Below are 19465 nucleotides of genomic sequence, written 5' to 3'. Positions count from 1 at the left end.
TCCATTGTCTGCGGGAGATTTTCACAGGCGAAAAGTGCACAGGGTCAGAAGTATTTTGTATTTTTTTTCTCATTTTTGTGGTTGGTCATTTCGTGATGGTCAGTCAAAGTTACTTGATTTTCGTTTCATTGGAAAAACGCCCTTGACCATCGTCTCGGGTCGCAGAGCACTTGGAGTTCTTCAATTTGTTCACGCACAACATGAAAATGTATTTTTTTCAAATTGATTATCAAGGGAATCCCCGAGCTAAGTTGCATTATAATAGCTTCCTGCTTAAACCATGAATAGGAATTCAGCTACCGAAGCTTTTATAATTATAAGTTGTCTGACTGCGAAATTTATGAGTGAGTTAGCATGAAGTTTATTTATAAATTCAGCTTAAAGTCATGTTTTTTTTTTATAAATTAACTAATGACATCATTTAAATTTCACACTTCTAAAGTAGGTCATTTTTTGTTGGCAAACTCAAGAGAAAGTAAAGCTTGATATACGAGTATTTCTTACTTTTTCTGTATATTATACAAAAATAGAATACTTTTTCTATAAAAAGTTCTTTGATAGAACCAAAATTCAAAGACTATATTTATCTAAAAACTTTGCTATTTCATTCAAGGATAATTCTCTTTTCTTGCTTTGCCTTAAATCATTTTTCAAAGTTTACCCTTTTGTGTTTAAAGACCACGCTTTTAACTCGTACAACTTCGTGATACAGATTATGACAGATTTTCCAGAAACCATATTAGTTATAGATTTCATTGGTCAGCCCAACCCAGACCCAGTGGCAGGGCAGCCCAGAAAACCCAAGGAAACGTGACCAACAATGTCGGTCTAATTAACCAGATTTACGTTTTTATGTTTCTTTGTTTTTTATATATTGGTTTTTTCTGCTCGATTTGCTTCGGTTTCGAAGCAAACCACAAAGGCAACTACTAATTCTAGTAGTTACTGATTAATTCTGTCTGCGGGGTTGCGATTAATTGCCATTTAGTAATCGTTGTAGCGGCGGCCTCGTCATGTATTCAATGCTTTGACTCTAACCTCAGCACCCAATTTCCGCTTTCAATGATATTACTTAACAGAGTTCTTAGAACAACAAGCAAACAACAAATCATCAAGGTATGTAGTTTTTTTTTAACCAAAGAATGAATTTTCTGGTAGAGGTTATTACCAATTTATTCAGTTATTAAAAGTGCAAAGAGTCTAGACCACAAACATAACCTGATTTCCTTCTAGCTCAGTTATATCCTAAAAAATCTTAGTTTATTGGAAATCTTCCTTAATTAATTTATGAGAAATATAATAATGGAAATACTGTAAGAGTATATAAAATTGTATATAGCTCGCTTTATTCTCATGTATAATTCTAAAGAATCGATGGCGGATCTATGCGGTGAACCACATTTAGCAGCAGCAGCAACAGCTGGACGACCTTGCAGGCCGATTCGATCTTAGGCGATCTCTTTTCACAACAGATCGATCGATTTGCTTGATTTGTGCTTTAGTGCCGCAAATCGATCCATCGAAACCGTGGCCATAAAACAACTAAATTGAAGTTGTGCAGTCTCTCTGTTGTTTAATTTATGCAATGTTACCGTTTCCATTTCTGTTGCTGGCTGGGGCCTTTATGAGTTTTATTTGTGGCCTTTGTCTTGGCTGTAAGTGAATTTTTAGTTAAATTTGCTTTGCCTGGCTGGGCTGAGCGCGCGCTTTTGGGGTGATAACAATCAGCTTCGAGCCATTTGCCTCTGCCAGGCTTTGGTTGTTGCTTTTACTTCGTTGCATGCACAAATAAATTACATTTAATTTGCGTAATCATTTTTCAATGGCAAACAAATGGAGATATTATATTGTTGTGCCTAGAAGTTCATTGCATAATTATTGCAGAGAAGCCAGAATCTCTCAACTCTCAACTCTATCGATTGTCCCATAAAAAGCCTTCATAATAAATAACTAAAACCACTCGGAATCGTGCTTCATACACCCCGTGTATCGCAGTGGGCCTGGGGTTTTCCTTTTCTTTTTTTTTACTTCCAAAGTTTGGGTCAAACGTTGGGGTCACCCACCAAGGCAGAAAAAAAACGGAGGCAATGTGATTGTCTGGAGAACGTGTGATAGACAAATTTATGGCCTTAAATTTAAGCAGCCTTGGGGTTACAAGGAAGAAAAGTTGAACATAAATTAATGTCTTACTTTTGGAAAATTTAAATAAAATATATAAAATAAAGATAAAAGCTCTTAGTAACTATATAGTAAGCTACCAATATAAATACAAGTAATTTGATCGTAAATATTTATACATCCAAGGCGGATGTCAGTAAATTCTTTAACACACTTAATGAGCTCGTAAATGAACAAAGATTTTTATCTAAAGTGTTCTTATTTTATGTTCATTAGGGTCTGGAAAAGATAAACCAATAAATTCACCCACTTGTTTTGAACATTCGCTCTTTTTTTTATAATCAACCAATTAGCATACACCCTATAAAATAATGTTAAAAAAATTAATTAAATTTTCAAATACCATTTCTTTGAGGAAACACATCATTTGCGTATGAGGAAGCACTTTTGCAGGGTTTTTTCTCTTTTCTTTTCGTTGCCAAGCTGGCCGTGAAATGTAAATCTTATAATGAGATGCAACTGGCCGATGGAAGGCGGAATGAGTTTGCAAATTTCGTTAACTAAATGCACAGGCAGAAAGTGTAACAATCATTTTCCATTTCCATACAATTAACGGTCGGGCCAATGATAACAATTACTCTGCCAAACATTTCCATGGATCGCTGGACGGGACTGAAATTGGAGTGACTGGAAGTGAAGTGGAAGTGAGTGAGTGGGAGCGGTTGTCGGTGGATAAAGGAGTTGAATCCCAAGACATGGCTACAAATCGCCATTGCTGGCTTGAAACTCAAACCGAGCTACCTGGAGAAGGCTATATGGCTATATTATGGTATATGTTTTCTTGTTTTTTTAAGATAAACATGAATTTTGGAAAGTTAGAAAGTCCTGGATCATTGTTTGAGGAATTTTAACATAATCTTTTACTTGTTTTTATATATATGTATTACTCCCTCTCTCTACATATATCAGTGAGGGTAAAGCTGGCAAAAATAATTTAAAATTCATTTGCGGGATGAATGCACTATGACTTATAAATAAAAATAAATTAAATTAGCTTTGAAAGCTGAACTAAAAACCACATCGGGTTTTCCCAATTCTGCATTTTGGCCTTCTAAAGGTATGACAGAAAAGTTCGATATATCTATAATATATCGATAAGTGACGCATAAGCCAAAATAAAAATAGATAATTTAACGTAACGATATATATATATTTAACGTAACGATACATGTGCGATAAATAGAAATTCTAATGTATCGGTGCATTAAAATCAAAATAAGAGAGAAATAAATTCATTAAATTTATCAGATATTTAGCGATAACTATATTTTAACATTAAATGCTATATCATTCGACATCTAAAAAATCGACGTATCGAAATTTACAATGTTATCTATATAAAAAGGAGATCGATATCTTTGTTAATATATCGTAAGGGGAAAAACCATGTTTTTTTTTTGTTTATCGATATCTAAAAACTCGATATACAAAAAGTTTACGATATTTAAAACGCAATATATTTGTCGATATATCATAACGGAAAAGAGACATAAAATAAATAATTTTTGGATAAGAACTTGCAATGCTCCTTCAGACTTAAGGTCAAGTCAAGTCAAATCAAACCTTAAATGTTTTCTATATAATATTGAGGGCGATATCTTTGGCTATGCATCAAAACATCGAGAGGACTAAGCCTGAATAGTCTTTAAATGTATTTCAAAATCTTGTAGATTACCAAACTAATTCCGCAAAACTTTGACAACGTTGACAACGTCCCCGTCGACCATTTTGACTTTTGATGAAGGCAGATTGATTTGAGAGATCAAACCAAGACGAAAACGTTTTTTTGGGGTGGAGTGTCCCATTCAATGTTGATTTAATGGGCGGCTAATTTTTTGTTCGTATTTCTGCAATGTCCGACCGCCAGACGTCAACACACAGTTCAAATGCTTATAATGGGTGCCAGTGCCAGATTGCGACATTTGCAAACGAACTGTGGCGATAGCCTCCGATTGGAGGAATGGAAGGAAAACCCATTCACTTTTCTGTTTCTGTCCGCCGGTTTAGTTTTATTTGTATTTTTTTTTTTTTTTTTTTTTTGCTGGCGCAATTGTCGTCTCCGACAAGCGGAAAGCGTGGAAAATAACAATATAGTTTTAGCCACAACAAAAAAGTTTACATTTTTCATTTTATTTTAAACAATTTATTTTGATAGGAAATGCAGCCCGATCCAGTTACAGCTTCGCCCCTAGGCGGATGTTTGTTCTGGCAGGAAAGTAAAGTTCGATGATCGTTTAGGAAACCGAGTATTATTGGTCAAGTTCTCAGCAATTTGCTGGAATGTTGCTGCCAAGACAATAGACTATATATCAAACACTGGAGGCAGTTCGAAAAGGCTAAGGTTTTGGGTGTGAACGGCTGACAATCGCGAATTACCGCGATTGGTGTGGCTAGAATATCATGAAGTTAACATTTTATTTAGCTTTGATTGGTGTGAACCAAATTAAATTGGATTTGTATCGGTATTTGAACCTATCCGTTTGATAAATGTATAAGGGATTGTTGCTAAACGAAGCTAAATAATGATGTATTTATTTGTATTGATTGAAACATTACACCCCTCTTAAAATCTCTAGATACCCAACACCTTTTTATGGTAATTAAGCCATATATATTGTTGGAAAAATTGGTTCCTAACACCATTCACATAATAAAACAGAAGTTAAGCCAACAATTTAGTTCGCACTTTAAGTTGGCTAATATTTGGACCACCCGAAATTGGTCGATTTTGGCTTATTGCATTTTTACGGCCTCTATAATTTGTCTTCTGGCCAAAAAGATCGCAAGTGAAGGCAAATCTCTATGGCCAAGCTATATCTTTTCCTTTTTTTTTTTTTTGTTTTGTTTTTCATTTTGGACAGCCAGCAATTTGAGCTTGACTTCTGGGACCTGGCTGGCTCGTGTAATGCCTGCTTTACAGATGTGGAGTTTATAGTTTAATGGCTTACATGGGCGAGTTGGCAATTTGGACCATAAATGGCCAAAGGCGCGAGCTGAGTCGCGGGCCGAGTGGCACAATAATCGGATCCGGGGGATCCAGTGAGCGGCGTACACAATTCGATAACCTCCGGCGCCAGTTGATGATGAGATGACCACCGCAAGTGTTTCAAAACAAGCGCAAAAATATATATATAAATTAGGATGATCAATGGAAATGGGGAAATGGAACATGGCAGCTATGACAAAATTAAAATTCATTCACGCTCAAGTAAATATTTACGCAATAAATTTGCATTTAATTGCATACCAGAGGCGGCGGCCACAAAATCAAATCAAATTAGAAAACAATCCACCAAAAGCGGGCGGAACGAGCACAGAGCCCAGAGTGCACTCCAAAAATTCCACCGAAAACGAGTGACCGAAAACAATTTGTTCGTCGTATCGAAATCTAATCAAATTATGCGCCAGAAATGTCAAAAAAGCGTGAAATGTTTGGCTTCGGGGAGAGTGAATTGACCCCCCAGGGGCAGGTGCAGGTGAGTGTACACTGGACCACTGGACACTCTTACTCCTCCGACATGTCTAGTGCACCTGTGATACCCCATTATCGCATCATCATCTGCATCCCCCCCGCCGGAAATCGCAGCACCATCAAAATTGCACAAAATAAGAAGCGCTCGCTCAACAAATCATTTGCAAATTTTATGCAAAATACATGCAAAAGTGCTTGGCAAATATGGCCTGATCAGTATCCGAATCTGTGTCCGTATCTCCCCCATCTCCATCTGATTCGGACCACGCACATTTTTGGAGCGCTGCTCTCGAAATGAACTAGAATTTGGCGTGCGTGGGGGCGACTGAGGGGTTAAAACAACAACGAATGTGATGTGACTGCGGCTAAAATGTTTTTATGCAGTTCGCTTAATGTGTTTTGGCCATAAACCAACTGACAACTGGGCAAAACACAGCTAAAAATCCATGGATTTCGGCGTGAAAATTCCGGAGAGTGGCAGAGTGAGTCCCAAATGGCAACGATAACAAGTGAAAATTCCCCGGGGGCTTGTTTCTTCTTCTTCTCCTCTCCCACAAAATTAGGAATCATTCTCAAAACTTTTGTCACTGCCCCGCGTTTATTTGTTTTGTGGCCGCCTAATTGCATTTTCAACATTCGCCTGCACACTCCCGTATTTATATTGTAATTGAAATCGCATTGGGGTCGGTGTTGCCACGGCTTTGGCCATGACGACTTTATTTGGGAGAGGCACTTCCTCTCCTTCATGTTCTCGGTTCTTTTTTTGTTTTGCAGGCTAGAAAATCAAGTCGAGTTGTTTTAGCCATCTATTTTTATGGGAAACTATTGCATTGAGTAATGAGTGTCATGAATGAAAAAAAGAGTTCAACTTGAGCCATTATAAAAAGCTGTAAGACAAGTCATGTTCATTTGTCAGAGACTTTTGCATGGTTAACTATATTTTAATTACATTACCACATGCAAGCCAGCACATGGGAAAAAAGCATTATAAATAATCTGCAGAATGGATTCTTAAAGTTATAAATATTTTAATAATTATCATAAAATCAGAATATATCTCTAAAGAACTTTAAAATTACGTAAACGTATCTTATTGCTAAAAATGATGCTTTCCCCTCAGTGTGATTGGAAATTCAATTTCCATCTCGAGTTTCTAGAAAATCCCAAAGCTTATGGTAACATAAAATTATTACCCATGTGCAAGTGGTCAATAAGAACATTTTTCAAAGGATTTATAAAGCCCAAAGTTGGAAGGCAGATCTAATAAGCCTTCAGTAGCTCCGGATGGGACGACAGTATAAATCTGACACGTTGTTGTCCCAAAATTAATTCCGTACGAGCCACTTGGGTGCAAGACTCTCTGACTGGAAATTGGCCACAGCAACAGCGGCCAGATGGCAGATGAGCCATGGCAAAACATTTTAGTGCCCCGCAGGGGGGATAGGATGCAGCACACACAGACAACTTATATTAATTAATGCAAAATTGCATTACGCATACGCACAGGTGTGCAAAGCGAGCAAGAGACTCCTGTGCCTGTTGTTGTGGTTGCCCAAAACATAAAAAAGAGTCGTAAAATAAAAACAAGACAACTTTTTTGACAATATAGAAAGCAACAAGCTAGTGGAAAAATAAACAAAACTATATCATAGAGAGGTGGAGAAAAGGTAATAAAAAATCTACCTAACGAAAGGAATTGTAATTATCAGAAGTATATTTAAAATTTCTTTAATAAATTTAATGTAATTAATTGATATAAAAATAAAAATATTTAAAATAATATATAAAGAAATATTTTTCATCCCTGCCTTGGCTGCCCTGCCCAAACAACTAGACCTTCCCTGCATCCATGTTGCCACTTAAGTCCGACCCGCTCTCCCATGCAAATTATCTGCCCCACAGCTCTGATTTGGCCCGTACTTTCAGACACTTATTGTGCGACTGTCGATGTCGTGGCCCGAGCTCCCAAAGTCTGGCAGAGATTTCTGGTCGACATGACAACCGGCTACTTGCAACTAGCAACTTGCAACACATGCCGCCGCACAGGACACGAAAGCGATGCTAAGACCGAGACAAACCAATCCCAAAACAGGCCAGGAATGGCGAAATCGAACAAATCACACAATTACCAATATTCCATGCCAGTGATTAGTCCCATGGCAAAGGCTTATTCCAAAGACTAACACAAAATTAATTCCCCCTGAAATTATAACTCATATTGATGAGTGCTGGGCTGTGACTCTGACTCCTTTCTAAAAACAATCCTTTGGCTGGCTTTATTAATTTCAAATGCTTTCCGGGCTTGACTTTTAGAATATTCTGAATGGAAATCAAGACCATAAAAGGTTATAAAGTAGACTGCAAATTTGAATAAAGAGATATGAAAGGCGAAGGATTAGAAACCAGTATTAAGTTTTCAAAAGACACTTCTATAATAGAACCTAATCCAAGAATGATAAAGCTGGAAGATTTGGTTATTTTAGGAACAATTATGTTCCATGTTTCACTAAATAAACAATTTCTAAAAATGTTTTTTCTTACCATAATTTATTGCCCACAAAAATCGATCAAATACATATATATATATTGTATTATCTATCATGTACAAAAAATAGTCACTGCTTTTGTAAATGTAAGTAAATCCAAATGATATAATTTCACGTCTTGTCAAATAACTTTAATTTTGAGTAGGCTTTTTTCTACATTTTATTAAAGGAAACATAAAAAGCACACTCTTGATAAAATCCGTTAAGGCTTTAAATGTTTATTTGGCTTTAAGCTGCTTTTACTAGAGTTCAACGACTTGAGGCGTCATACAACGAAACCTAATCCGCAAAGTCGCTAAAAATCATTACGAATTTGGTTTATGCTAACGAAAAGAGATTGAAGGCTAAATTTTAGTAAAGAGAAGGAAAGAACCCACGGATACGGCTTGTAAAATAAATATTTCAAAATTATGAATTAGATGTTAGATGTCTTTAAATAATTAAGATCGAATTTAGTTTGGGAATGTCTAGAAACACTTGCTCTAAAACTGACTCACTCTCTCAGGCAGGGTTGAGTGGGCATCACTACAGTCTTTCTAGGTATTTTTGTGTGCCTCTGCCGTCGACTGCCTATCTCGGCTCACTAAACACGGCCAACAGAGGCGGAGAGTGTGGCCAACAATGCACACGATAAAATAACAACAAAAACAAACGGTGCTTGGCCATATGCAGCAGGGAAAAAGCTAGATGCAAACAAAAAAAATTTGTTTGAAAATTTACCTAATGCTATTTTATAATAGTTTTTCTTTTTTTAACGGTTATGACAGCGCATACTTTGTTTCTGTGGTCAGGCTTCGCTGGGTCTCGGCTACAAGACTTTTCTTATTAATTGCGATTGCACAATATCGACTTTATTGGATGGGAATGTCGTTTAATTTTGAATGGGAATAGTACAATTTACCTAAAATATTTAAATTGTTTCATTTAAATTCGTTAAATAGCTCTCAGCAACTTTGTTTTCTCAACTGAACTTTTCTTTTTAAGCTCTTTTTACAACTCATTGAAAACTCGCGCACATTGAATGCCCAGAACAAAAGTGATAGAGTTTAATCACATATCCTGAGGATTGATTTTAATTCCCTGCATTCATAAATCGAGTCCGAATAGTAAATAAAAAAAAAGACGAATTGGACTTGTTGATACAAAATTGCTATATAAATATGGGGAGTGTTTCAGACATTCATCTGAAATGTACTAGTGAATTTCTGCGATAACTTCAATTTACATCTATCAGTGAAACCATCGCACGCCACGACTCTTTTCATTCTACTTTTAATGGATGGCGGTGTGGTTCCTCGGCATGATGACATGATCAAGAACCCCCTTAGGGCGTTGCTGGCTGAGGCTGCTCGGTGCATCGCAGCCAGGCGCAGTTGCAGATCTCGCGCAAATTCCAGCGGGCATGCGCCTCTGGCTCCAGCAGCACCGAAACCGTAGCCTTTGCCTGCATCGAAATCACATCCTGCAGCTTGCGGCGGAAGGCGAATTTGCGATTGCGCTGGGCCTCCAGCAACTTGGTCAGGTTGCTGTCATCGAACGGCATCTTGGCATTTATCATGATGAACAGTATGACGCCCAGGGACCAGGCATCGGCCGATTTGGGGTCATAGGGTCGTCCGCACACAACCTCTGGTGCGGCATAGGCCGCCGATCCGCAGTACGTCTCCGACTTCATCTCCCGACCGCCATCGTCGCGGCAGAAGCGAGCGAACCCAAAGTCGGCCAGCTTGATGTTGAGACGCTTGGAGAGCAGTATATTCTCGCACTTGAGATCCCGGTGGGCAATGTCAATGCTGTGCAGATACTTCAGGGCCTTGGACATCTGCAGGAACCAGATCTTGCACTGCTTCTCCTCAATGGGGCCGTTCTTCTTGATGTGCGACAGCAGGTCTCCGTGCTCGGCGTAACGCATGAAGATGAAGATCTTGGGGCCGCGCTGCAGGATGCTGTGGATCTGTATGATGTTCTCGTGATCGATCTTGGTGAGGATATCCAGTTCGCGCGGAAAGAACTTGTTCACAAAGTCCGCGGGCGCCTTGGCCTTGTCGATGATCTTGCAGGCCAAGTGTACGCCGTGTCCGGCATCATCGGCATATCCGGCTGTGATAACCGTGGCGTACGATCCTTCGCCGATCTTGTGACCGACATTATAGCCTCGCTGAGCCAGCGCGTCCACATCGGAGCTGCGCGTGATCAGCTGGCGATTCCCAGAGCTTAATTTGGACATGTTGGGCAGAGTTGACGTGCGTGCTTGCGTGTAGTGTGTCCAACTGGTGGATGGTGTGGGCCACATTAACGATCAATGGCCGTTATTCGAAAGACGGGAGAATATTTACCTTTTACTTTGGATGATTTCTCAAACTATAATTTACAGATACTCTATTTCACTGAATCTACTTAATTTTGACAAGCCCTCAAATCATACAAAGTGAAAAATATACAAATGCCTTGGGAACTGTTGTGACAAGGAATTTTTTCTTGCAATAAACAAGGAATACTGAGGTCTTACAAAGCAAACAAAAACTTTGAATTACTAAAATAACTGGAATTTGACTAGTTTTTAACAGTTTTCGAATTATTAAATTGAATATAGGTCCCTTAAAATATAATATAATATATATTAATCCCTTCAAGTATAAACAAAATCCACTAAACTTTTATATCTTATAAATTACAGTTTCCAACCTACTGGTCTTTGGCCAAGCTTCCACTGGTTCCCCTGAACTTGGCAGGAAACCACGCGGCAGCCACAACACCAGCATCATCAGCGACTCAGATCTAAGCGCTTCGGAGCGAAGTCGTCGCCTGATACCCTATATGGCCTTTTATTTGCCCGCCCCCGAATTGCCCATCAATCAGCAATATGCAAGCACCAAGCACTCATCGTCAGCTGGCGGGGCACAGCTTCAGGCACCGCCGCCGGGACCAGGAAGGATCCCAGTACCGGTGGCCTATATGCCGCAGCAGCAAAAGCATCATCCCCATCACCTTGGACCGCCACATCCGCCGCCTGCAACGCACTATCAGTCGGGAGCAGCCGAGGTGTACCACAGCATGGCCATTGGCAGCCACCAGCAGTCACATTCACATCCGCATTCGCATCCATATCCCCACTCACATCCTCCACCTGGCCAAGTCAAGGAGCAGCAGCCGCCTCTAACCGATTCGGGTGCCACTTTTATTGCCTACAAGCCATTGAACCCATCGCACAAGGCAAGTCAATAACCAATTTTACACTTTCCAAAGAGTAGCTTGAGTTTGTTAAACCTTTTACTTTTAGGGAAAGTATTATAAGATTATTTTTGAAGTCCTTTTCCTAACATAATTTTAGCTAAAAACCAACAAGATATTTTTGGCAAGGGGTTCTTGCGAAGTAGGTTAGTTCAAAGAACACTTAAGAAGAATATAGCATGCCTTAAAATTCCCAACTGGAAAGTTGGAGACCCTCAAAATCCTAATTTTTAATTTTGAAAAAACATCTCACTTAAAATCCTAGCAAAAATACCATTTATGAAAACTTTTATATTTAAAAATATCTCTTTTAATATTCCAATATTTCCAAATTTTACTTAGTTTTCCTTTTTTTTCATATAAGTTTGATATATCAAACAGAATATTGATTTATAGAAATTTATCGCAACGTTTAAAAAGGATTTTTCTGTCATCACTAATTTTGTACTGATTTTTACAAAACACCAGAAAAAAACACATTTAAACGTTAGCTTTTTGTCTATTTTTGGTTAAGTTAGCTTATGATGAAAGAATAAATGAATTAGTCATACAGATATTGTATTTAAACAAGTATTTTTCTACTAATATAACAACAAGTTGGTTATATTCTTACTAAACTATCAGCGAGAGTATTAAACAAGTTACGCGACGACTATCACTTTTAGTCTTTCTCTATTACAATGCAGTTCATAGATCATAAATAAGCATAAGTAATCACGAAATTCATAATTTACACGCACACAGCACAAGACGGTGCAGCATTTCCCGCCACTGCCGCCGCCAAAGGAGCAAGTGCAGCAGCAACCACAGCAGCACCACCTTCTTCTCCAGCACCACCACCATCAGCAACACCACCACCAACAACAACAACAGCCACAACAATTTGAGATGCTATCACCGGGTTTGGTGGCATCATCCCAGTTGCAGCGTCAGCGTGGCAAACAATCAAAAATCAATTTAACGCCATTTACAGCAAAGAACACATTGCCGGGACAGTTTATACCCATTATTTATACGCCAGTGAGCAGCAAGCCCGGCTCCGGCAGTCCCATCAATTACAATAACATCAATAATGGCAACCTGAAGCAGCCAGAAATCGTCTACCAAGCAGCAGTGCCGCATAAAAATTCCCATCAAACACAAATCGTTGGAGTTCTTGCCTCAGCCGAGCAGCAGCCGCAGCCGCCGTCACCATCCGCATCTTCCGAGGAGGAAAAGAGTGTGGAAGCGGAGGAGGAGCAGCAGCAACAGCAGCAGGAGGATCATAGAGGCTCCGAAGAGGCAGTGGAGGGGGAGGAGCAAAAGCAGCAGCCAACTCCAAGGTAAGATTTATTAGCAAATACTTGTGATGCGAAAGCTCAAATGTAAGTCAATCTGCGATCATATGGGTATATACTACTCCTCGTAGTAGTTCTCACAGCCACGCCCACTTATATAGCGTGAGGTGCCCCACTGTCAATTGCAATATTGCATGTAGTGTATAGTGTAATTAAAAGTGTTGCTACCATTGTCAGCTTCATAACCGATTTATGTCATCGACACAGCAACGACTTTGGCCAAGCATCCGAAGCGAGTGTCTCACATATTCATAACAACATTTATATCATTTTTTAAATTACCAAAAGTAACTTAAATTATAAATTATTACTTTGAAATTCTTTAAAAGGGTTTAATTTAAGCTTGAACAGAACCCTTTTTTTTCATATTTGGAATATTCAGAAGTTCTATTATGTGAACATATAGGGGTATCGAAGTTTATGAGTATAGTTTCCTTTTTTTATACGAATTTAACATTTGAACTGGAAATAAATCCATTTCCACTGAATCAAGTTGATCTAAAAAAATAATCCAAAATAAACCGATTTACATCGAAAATTGAAATATTTAAAATTCTAAATTTATTTTCATCATAGATTTGTGAACTTACTTATGTTAAAACAGTTCAACTTTAAACTTAACTTTTCAACGAGTTCAAATACGCATAGAACTTTTTCGATTAAATCGAATCTAAAAATTTAAACCCATGTATCGCATAATTAAGAAAAAACGATTAATCGATTATATAATCGAATTTATTTCCAGCTCTATTCAACGATTGAAACAGTATTTTAAAATTGTAAAAATTTAAAATTTCTGAAATTGTAAAATGTTTTTTACCTACGCGATAAAGAAACTTTAAATTATTGCATTGAAGTAAATCTTGAAACGAAACTCGGTCTGAGTCTGGGGCAGATACTGTTGCATGCACAACATACCCTTGGGCAGAAAAATCAATTGCACTTAATGCACTGGACTCAATCCACAATCTCCTTCTCCAGCTTCGGCTGCTCTTCTCCAACAAGCTCCCAATCTGGGCCTTCCTCCTTCGTCACCATCTTTGCAGCCGCCGACAACGGAGGTGACGTAAGATCCATGACGACATCGAATTGCGACTGGAATTGCAGTTCGATGTACACAGGAGGCACTGCCAGTGGGCATAAAGTGGGCAGAGATGCGACCTGGACAATGTCTCATATACATATATACCTCTGCCCCCTGTGTTCTTGTAGTAATTGTCAAATTGCAAATTCATGTCATAAATAGCCAAAGGGGTTCAGGTCAAAAATCTGTCATACAATTATTGGCCAGGAGAAGGGTAGCAACAAAAGCATTCAGAGAAGATTTTTACAACCACCCTGATGTCTGCCTTGGTGAATCACACTCTTGTTTTCACTCTTGTTTCGATTTAAGTGGTTAAATTAATTATTTATCAAGTAGTAGAGTACCTATATTTCGGTCAATTAATCAACTTTCTCATAGGAGAAATCATTCCGAAATAAAAATTTATAAGGAAAGTCAGTCAAGCAACAGGACTACAAATATACAAATTAATCTCTCATATCATATTTGTGCTTACATTCAACTCCATAACTGCTTTGCATGATGATGACCCACCCACAGCATTGGCTATGCTTCCGTGTCGGTACCCGATACAAGTTCAGTTACCACCGCCACCACATCTAGCAAAACCGCCTTGATACTACATCAAAAATCGCCGACATTTGGCGGGCATGTGAGTAAATACGAGAGTTACTTCAACATGGCCCCGCCCACACATTCGCAGCATCCGCACCTGACGCCTCAGGAGAAATACGTGCTTTACTTACAACAGCGCATGAAACACCAAAAGCATCAGCAGCAACTGCAGCAGCAGCAGCAGCACCAGAATTACGACTTTCCACATCCGGTGGTGGTGCCAGCACAAAGCAGTAATACACTGGCCGGTAGCCACCATCCTGCAAACACCCATCTGCATCAACCCCATCAGCAGCAAACACCTCATCATCCCCAGACACAGATCCATCATCCAAACAAGTACGACGATGCCCTGTATGTGCGGCCGGATGCAACTGCTGGCCAACAGGTGCTGCACATTCCGTTGCGCGCCCTCATGGCCCACGTCCAAGAGCAGACGCATTCGGAGTCGCAATATGCCAAGGATGAGACGCTGGGGTAAGCCACTGGATATCCAGAGGAAAGGGATCTGATTCAAATCAAGATATCAATTTTGTTTTCAATAAACTCTTCACAGTCTCTAATTTTCATCATGCCTAAAACTGAATAACAAAACTAAACTAATTTGCTGAAATTATTACTTCTTCAGCTCCCCAGCACCGGCGCAGTTTATTGATTATCTGATTGACGGCCCTCGACAGTCGCTGGATGAAGACCAGCAGCAGCAGCAGCAGCATCAACAGCAGCACGAGCGTCCTTCGGTCCATCATCCTTCGCCCCAGCATGCTTACATTTTGGTGACCACAACAGCTCCTCATATTGAACACCAACCTGCGCCACAGATTCACCCGGAGATTTCCTCCACCCCAAGGCCTCAAATTTTGTACAAGCAACAGCCCACACTTCGATTACAGCCAGTGCATACCTACAAGGCCACCCGACGTCCCATTTACGTGACCGCACCCCCGCCAGCTGGTCCTCCCACGCCTAGTCACACAGTGGAGATTACTCCAAAATATGTTTATGTTTCAGGAAAGCCACCAAGTGGCTCAGAGGTGGCGCAGCGGGAACCCTCGACAGTGACACCCATTAAATTAAAGCCCGTTTTCAAGTACGCTCACGAGCGTCCTCCATTAACGCCCGCATATGTTCACGGAAATGAGGATGATCAGTTGCCCGATATTCGTACCTCATCGCTGGCCGAGATCTTGCACAAGCTTCAAGCGAGCAATCATCTCCCACAAACACTGACACCCGACAATATAGACAACTCCATTAAGACCCTGATACGGATATTGCAAAACCTAAAGCAAACCCAAACGATTGTGGCAAATCCACCGCAGCATCACGAGCAAGAGGATCACAAATCCCAGGACTATGACTACAACAGCGAAGATGATCACCATACAACGTCGACGGGATCCGAGGAGGAGACAGTTTCCAAACTAAAGGGGCCAAGTGGGTATATATTTTAGACAAAATAATACTTAATATAATAATTTTAATTATAAATAGATAAGCATCCTGGACCAAGTACAGGAAGGCCAGGTATCGATTATCCCAACTACGCAGAGATCCCCAAGACAAGCTTCGAGTGCACCCAGCAACGCTACAAGGGATTCTTTGGGGATCCAGATACCAACTGCCAAGTCTGGCACTATTGCGATCTCAATGGCGGCAAGGCATCGTTCCTGTGCCCCAATGGAACCATATTCAGTCAGGTGGGAGAACTTTCTAGAACTGGAACTATACTGGATTATACTATAAAACAGGTTCTTGGAACCAAGAAACGGAATAGTTTTTGTTGCGCTGAACTCAAATAATAATAATATAATCGCTACAACTTTTAAAACTTTTTTCCTTCTTTCAGATTGCTCTGACTTGCGACTGGTGGTTCAATGTGAAATGTTCCACTACTTCTCAACTTTATGTGCTAAATGAGCGACTCTACAAGTACATACTGCCCTTTAATCCCAAGTTTCCCGAGGACTACAATGGACCCATTGTAGATAAGTAAGATTTTGACAAAAATCAATATATAAATTCATATAAATAACCTGATTTATATGCAGATACCTGGCCATGAAGTTTCAGGAAATGGAAGAGAAAATGCGGCAGGAGAAGCAACGCAAGGCTGCTCAGCAGGCGGAGAAACCAGTCGAGGTCTCATCGTCTACTCCATCCCTGCCCAAAAACCATAAGCCAGAACCCAAACATATTGGCAGTGGAATTAACGCTCAGGTGTATGAACAAAGCTCGGAGCGAAATCTATTAATTGATGACGAGATTGATGACATTTCGGAGCGTGGCAGCTACGACACCTTTGAACAATCGCAACCAACCACTATAATGGCTCCTACAAGCACACAGGAAGATACAAAATCCTATGTCCTCAAGCCAATTGTGGTGTCATCTACACCGCAACCGGTGCCACAAATCGATTTCGAAGTGGAACCCACAGCACCGGAAAGCAGCGAAGAAGAGGATAAGCTGCAGAGTTTAAGGGAGACTAAGGAGGCCGAAAAGAAACTGGGGCGAGAGACGACTAAAGTTAGCGTGGAAAAGCTGGAGGTTATTGAGATTAAGACCGATGGAAATACCGGACAACTGATGCCCATCAAGCGTAGCAGCAGCAGTAGCAAATGAGCAGCAATCAGTGGAAGGGAAGTAAGGAAGAGCTTGCCATATTTGTAATGAAAAATTCGTCCCTAAATTATTGTTTAGCGAGCAAGTACTGTAAATAGCTAGCCGTAAATGCAACTGTATACATATACCTACCTATAGCTATAGTTGAAATAAATAAATCTGACTAGTAAGTAAAAGAAATCGAAGATAGGACTCACCTCCTGGCCATTTTGGATGTTCATCAGAGCTAACTTTAACGACTGCAAGGTGCTAGGTATTTCCGACTGCAAGCGTTGATTCTAGAGGAAAAGGTACATTTTATAAAGTTGTGGCAAATTATTAGTATCGATTCTTATTCCCAGCTCTAAATTTCACTCACCTTCTGGTACAGCGGCTGCGTTTTATGACTATTGTGATGTACACTCGAACACTTCGCGCAATGGCAGCGTTTACAATTGAAACAGAATACATTCATGGGCAGGCTATGCAAATGACATTCCCTCTGAACCGGCATGTTGAACATTTGGTTGCCTATAAAAAATCCTTTCAGCGGTCCGTTGCTCAACTTCTGGAATTTGTGCGTTTGCAGCACACGACTGTGCTTATGGATACTCGCGAAGCAGAGGCTGCAATAGAAGGCATTGCATTCCAAACACTCGCCCATGTCGTCGCCATTACGGCATTCACTGCACAAGGTGGCCTGGCTGATCACTTCGTTGGCCAAACTGTGGGTCAGCGTTTCGTTGACCGGCTCTGTGTCCAAGCTACGGAATGAAATGAGACTGCTGGCCTCTCCCAGCACATGATAGTTGAGTTCGTAGAAGTCGCACACACGCACGCGGAAGCTGCTTGCAGCCAAGTTTTTGGCATTGATCAATGGAGGAGCTGGCTCCTGGCACACGGCACATGTCAAATGTTGGAGGTCCTTTGACAAACAGTTCTCGCACAGGCTATGGCCACATGGCAAAAGGAAGGGACGATGATTCTCTGGGGAATTCGAGAGAAGGTAAATCGTCAGACAATAAATACTAAAATGCAATTTGAATTTAATGTTTGTATTTGTAGATTTATCAATATTTTGATCTACTCTTTAAAGCTCTATTTACTTATATTTTTATTGATTTTTAATCCTTAAACCACTTACATATGGTACTTAAAAATAAATAAACGTACATATATACTGAATACGCCACGTTTCCTTAATTTTTAATAATTTTTGTATTTTTTAAACACATGTATTTATGAATGTACGTATGTTTGTGTGCATGGAAATCGTCAATGTTTAGAAGATGTTGTGAAAGAGAACTGGAAAAAAACTATGGAGGAACATGATCCGTTATGTAGAAAATTAGAGATGCGAAATTTTATTTCAAAAGAAAAGGATATAATATTATATTTTAATATATTAAATCAGTAGTTAATGATAAGTAAATCATTAATTCTAGTTATTTGTGTAAATATTTAGTTAATATTTCATTGGCTAACTGTGTTTAACTCTTTCTCTTTCTCATCTTGCATGCGAACACTAGCATACCCACACACAAACATAGTCACACGTATGAGCATGCAAAAAAAAAAACAGGCTTGCGCCCGAAAAGTCTCAAAATGTTCACAAATCGAAACATTCAATGAAAACTGCACAAGTTTTGTATTTTATAAATTAAACTAAATGAGGTTAATTGTACTTACGATCTCCCTGGGAATTTGTGTAGTTTTTCGAGCATTTGGGACAGTGCAGCAGATTCTTCAAATTGGACGCCACAAATTTACGATCGAAATGCTTTACACCGCGGAGGTCCGCCATTATTCCGATCGTAGTTCAGCTATATATCTATGTATAGTCTCTAGTTTAAGCTAATCTAAAGCGTATTTTTGTTACTTTTTACAACTTATTCGCGAAAACGACTCGGCGAAAAGCGTTTTCCTTGCGACGAAGGAGGACGCCAGTGTTGCTAAACGAAAATGTGGTCTTCTTCCTAAAAAATACCGAAATTTTGACATTTCAAGGTGTCCTCCAAAATTCAAAAATCGATTAATCGGAAGAATAACAACGATATATTATGCGATTATAAAGCTATGAATTAATTAAACTATAAAAAAATATGTGGGATAAATTATTAACATGGTTTGGTTTAAAAATTTATTAAAATTTATTTATATAAAAAACTAATACAATGTGATTCATATATCTTCGTGCAGAAATGGCTTTTTTCGATAAGCTTTTGCACTGCCAACCAAACAATGGCTGATTGATTTGACACTTCGTGGTGCTGCCACTTTTATTGAAGCTGTTTTTAAACTTTTCGAGGGTTTAGTAAAATAAACGCGTAAATTAAAGACGAATTCGGTCTTTTCCACAGTTAAATATCATTTCCTTATTATATATTATATTTTAGGACTGTAAAATACATTAAGCGAG

At 39.4% G+C, this 19465-nt stretch overlaps 3 protein-coding genes across 4 annotated transcripts in view; 1 reads left to right on the top strand and 2 right to left on the bottom strand.

Annotated features, from left to right (window-relative positions):
- The window catches only part of LOC108083931 (uncharacterized), a 33359-nt gene extending 16100 nt beyond the window's left edge, over positions 1-17259 (top strand). The window contains exons 2-8 of one of the 2 annotated variants that reach the window (XM_070286719.1): positions 10874-11409; positions 12172-12749; positions 14368-14919; positions 15071-15879; positions 15937-16142; positions 16292-16434; positions 16494-17259. In XM_070286719.1, coding sequence (XP_070142820.1) covers positions 10874-11409; positions 12172-12749; positions 14368-14919; positions 15071-15879; positions 15937-16142; positions 16292-16434; positions 16494-17067 — 3398 coding nt within the window. In that variant the 3' untranslated portion in view covers positions 17068-17259. The remainder of the gene's footprint in view (positions 1-10873; positions 11410-12171; positions 12750-14367; positions 14920-15070; positions 15880-15936; positions 16143-16291; positions 16435-16493) is intronic. The other variant, XM_070286720.1, reaches the window with a different exon arrangement.
- qin overlaps positions 1-19009 on the bottom strand; it is a 73921-nt gene extending 54912 nt beyond the window's left edge. The window contains exons 1-3 of the mRNA XM_017179924.2: positions 18736-19009; positions 17426-18033; positions 17265-17345 (exon numbers count right to left, since the gene is read on the bottom strand). Coding sequence (XP_017035413.1) covers positions 17265-17345; positions 17426-18033; positions 18736-18850 — 804 coding nt within the window. The 5' untranslated portion in view covers positions 18851-19009. The remainder of the gene's footprint in view (positions 1-17264; positions 17346-17425; positions 18034-18735) is intronic.
- On the bottom strand, positions 9324-10674 carry Tssk (Testis-specific serine/threonine kinase). Its single transcript, XM_017179929.3, has 2 exons — positions 10533-10674; positions 9324-10466 (listed from the first exon to the last, which is right to left on the bottom strand). The coding sequence occupies exon 2, from the start codon at positions 10421-10423 to the stop codon at positions 9521-9523; it is 903 nt and encodes a 300-aa protein (XP_017035418.1). The 5' UTR covers positions 10424-10466; positions 10533-10674; the 3' UTR covers positions 9324-9520.
- Positions 19010-19465: the final 456 nt, after the last annotated feature.

The sequence above is a fragment of the Drosophila kikkawai genome, chromosome 3R (assembly GCF_030179895.1).
Source record: "Drosophila kikkawai strain 14028-0561.14 chromosome 3R, DkikHiC1v2, whole genome shotgun sequence".
In the NCBI taxonomy this organism is placed as follows: domain Eukaryota; kingdom Metazoa; phylum Arthropoda; class Insecta; order Diptera; family Drosophilidae; genus Drosophila; species Drosophila kikkawai.
Note: the sequence above shows the minus strand (reverse complement) of the source record. Positions and strands in the feature narration are given on the sequence as shown.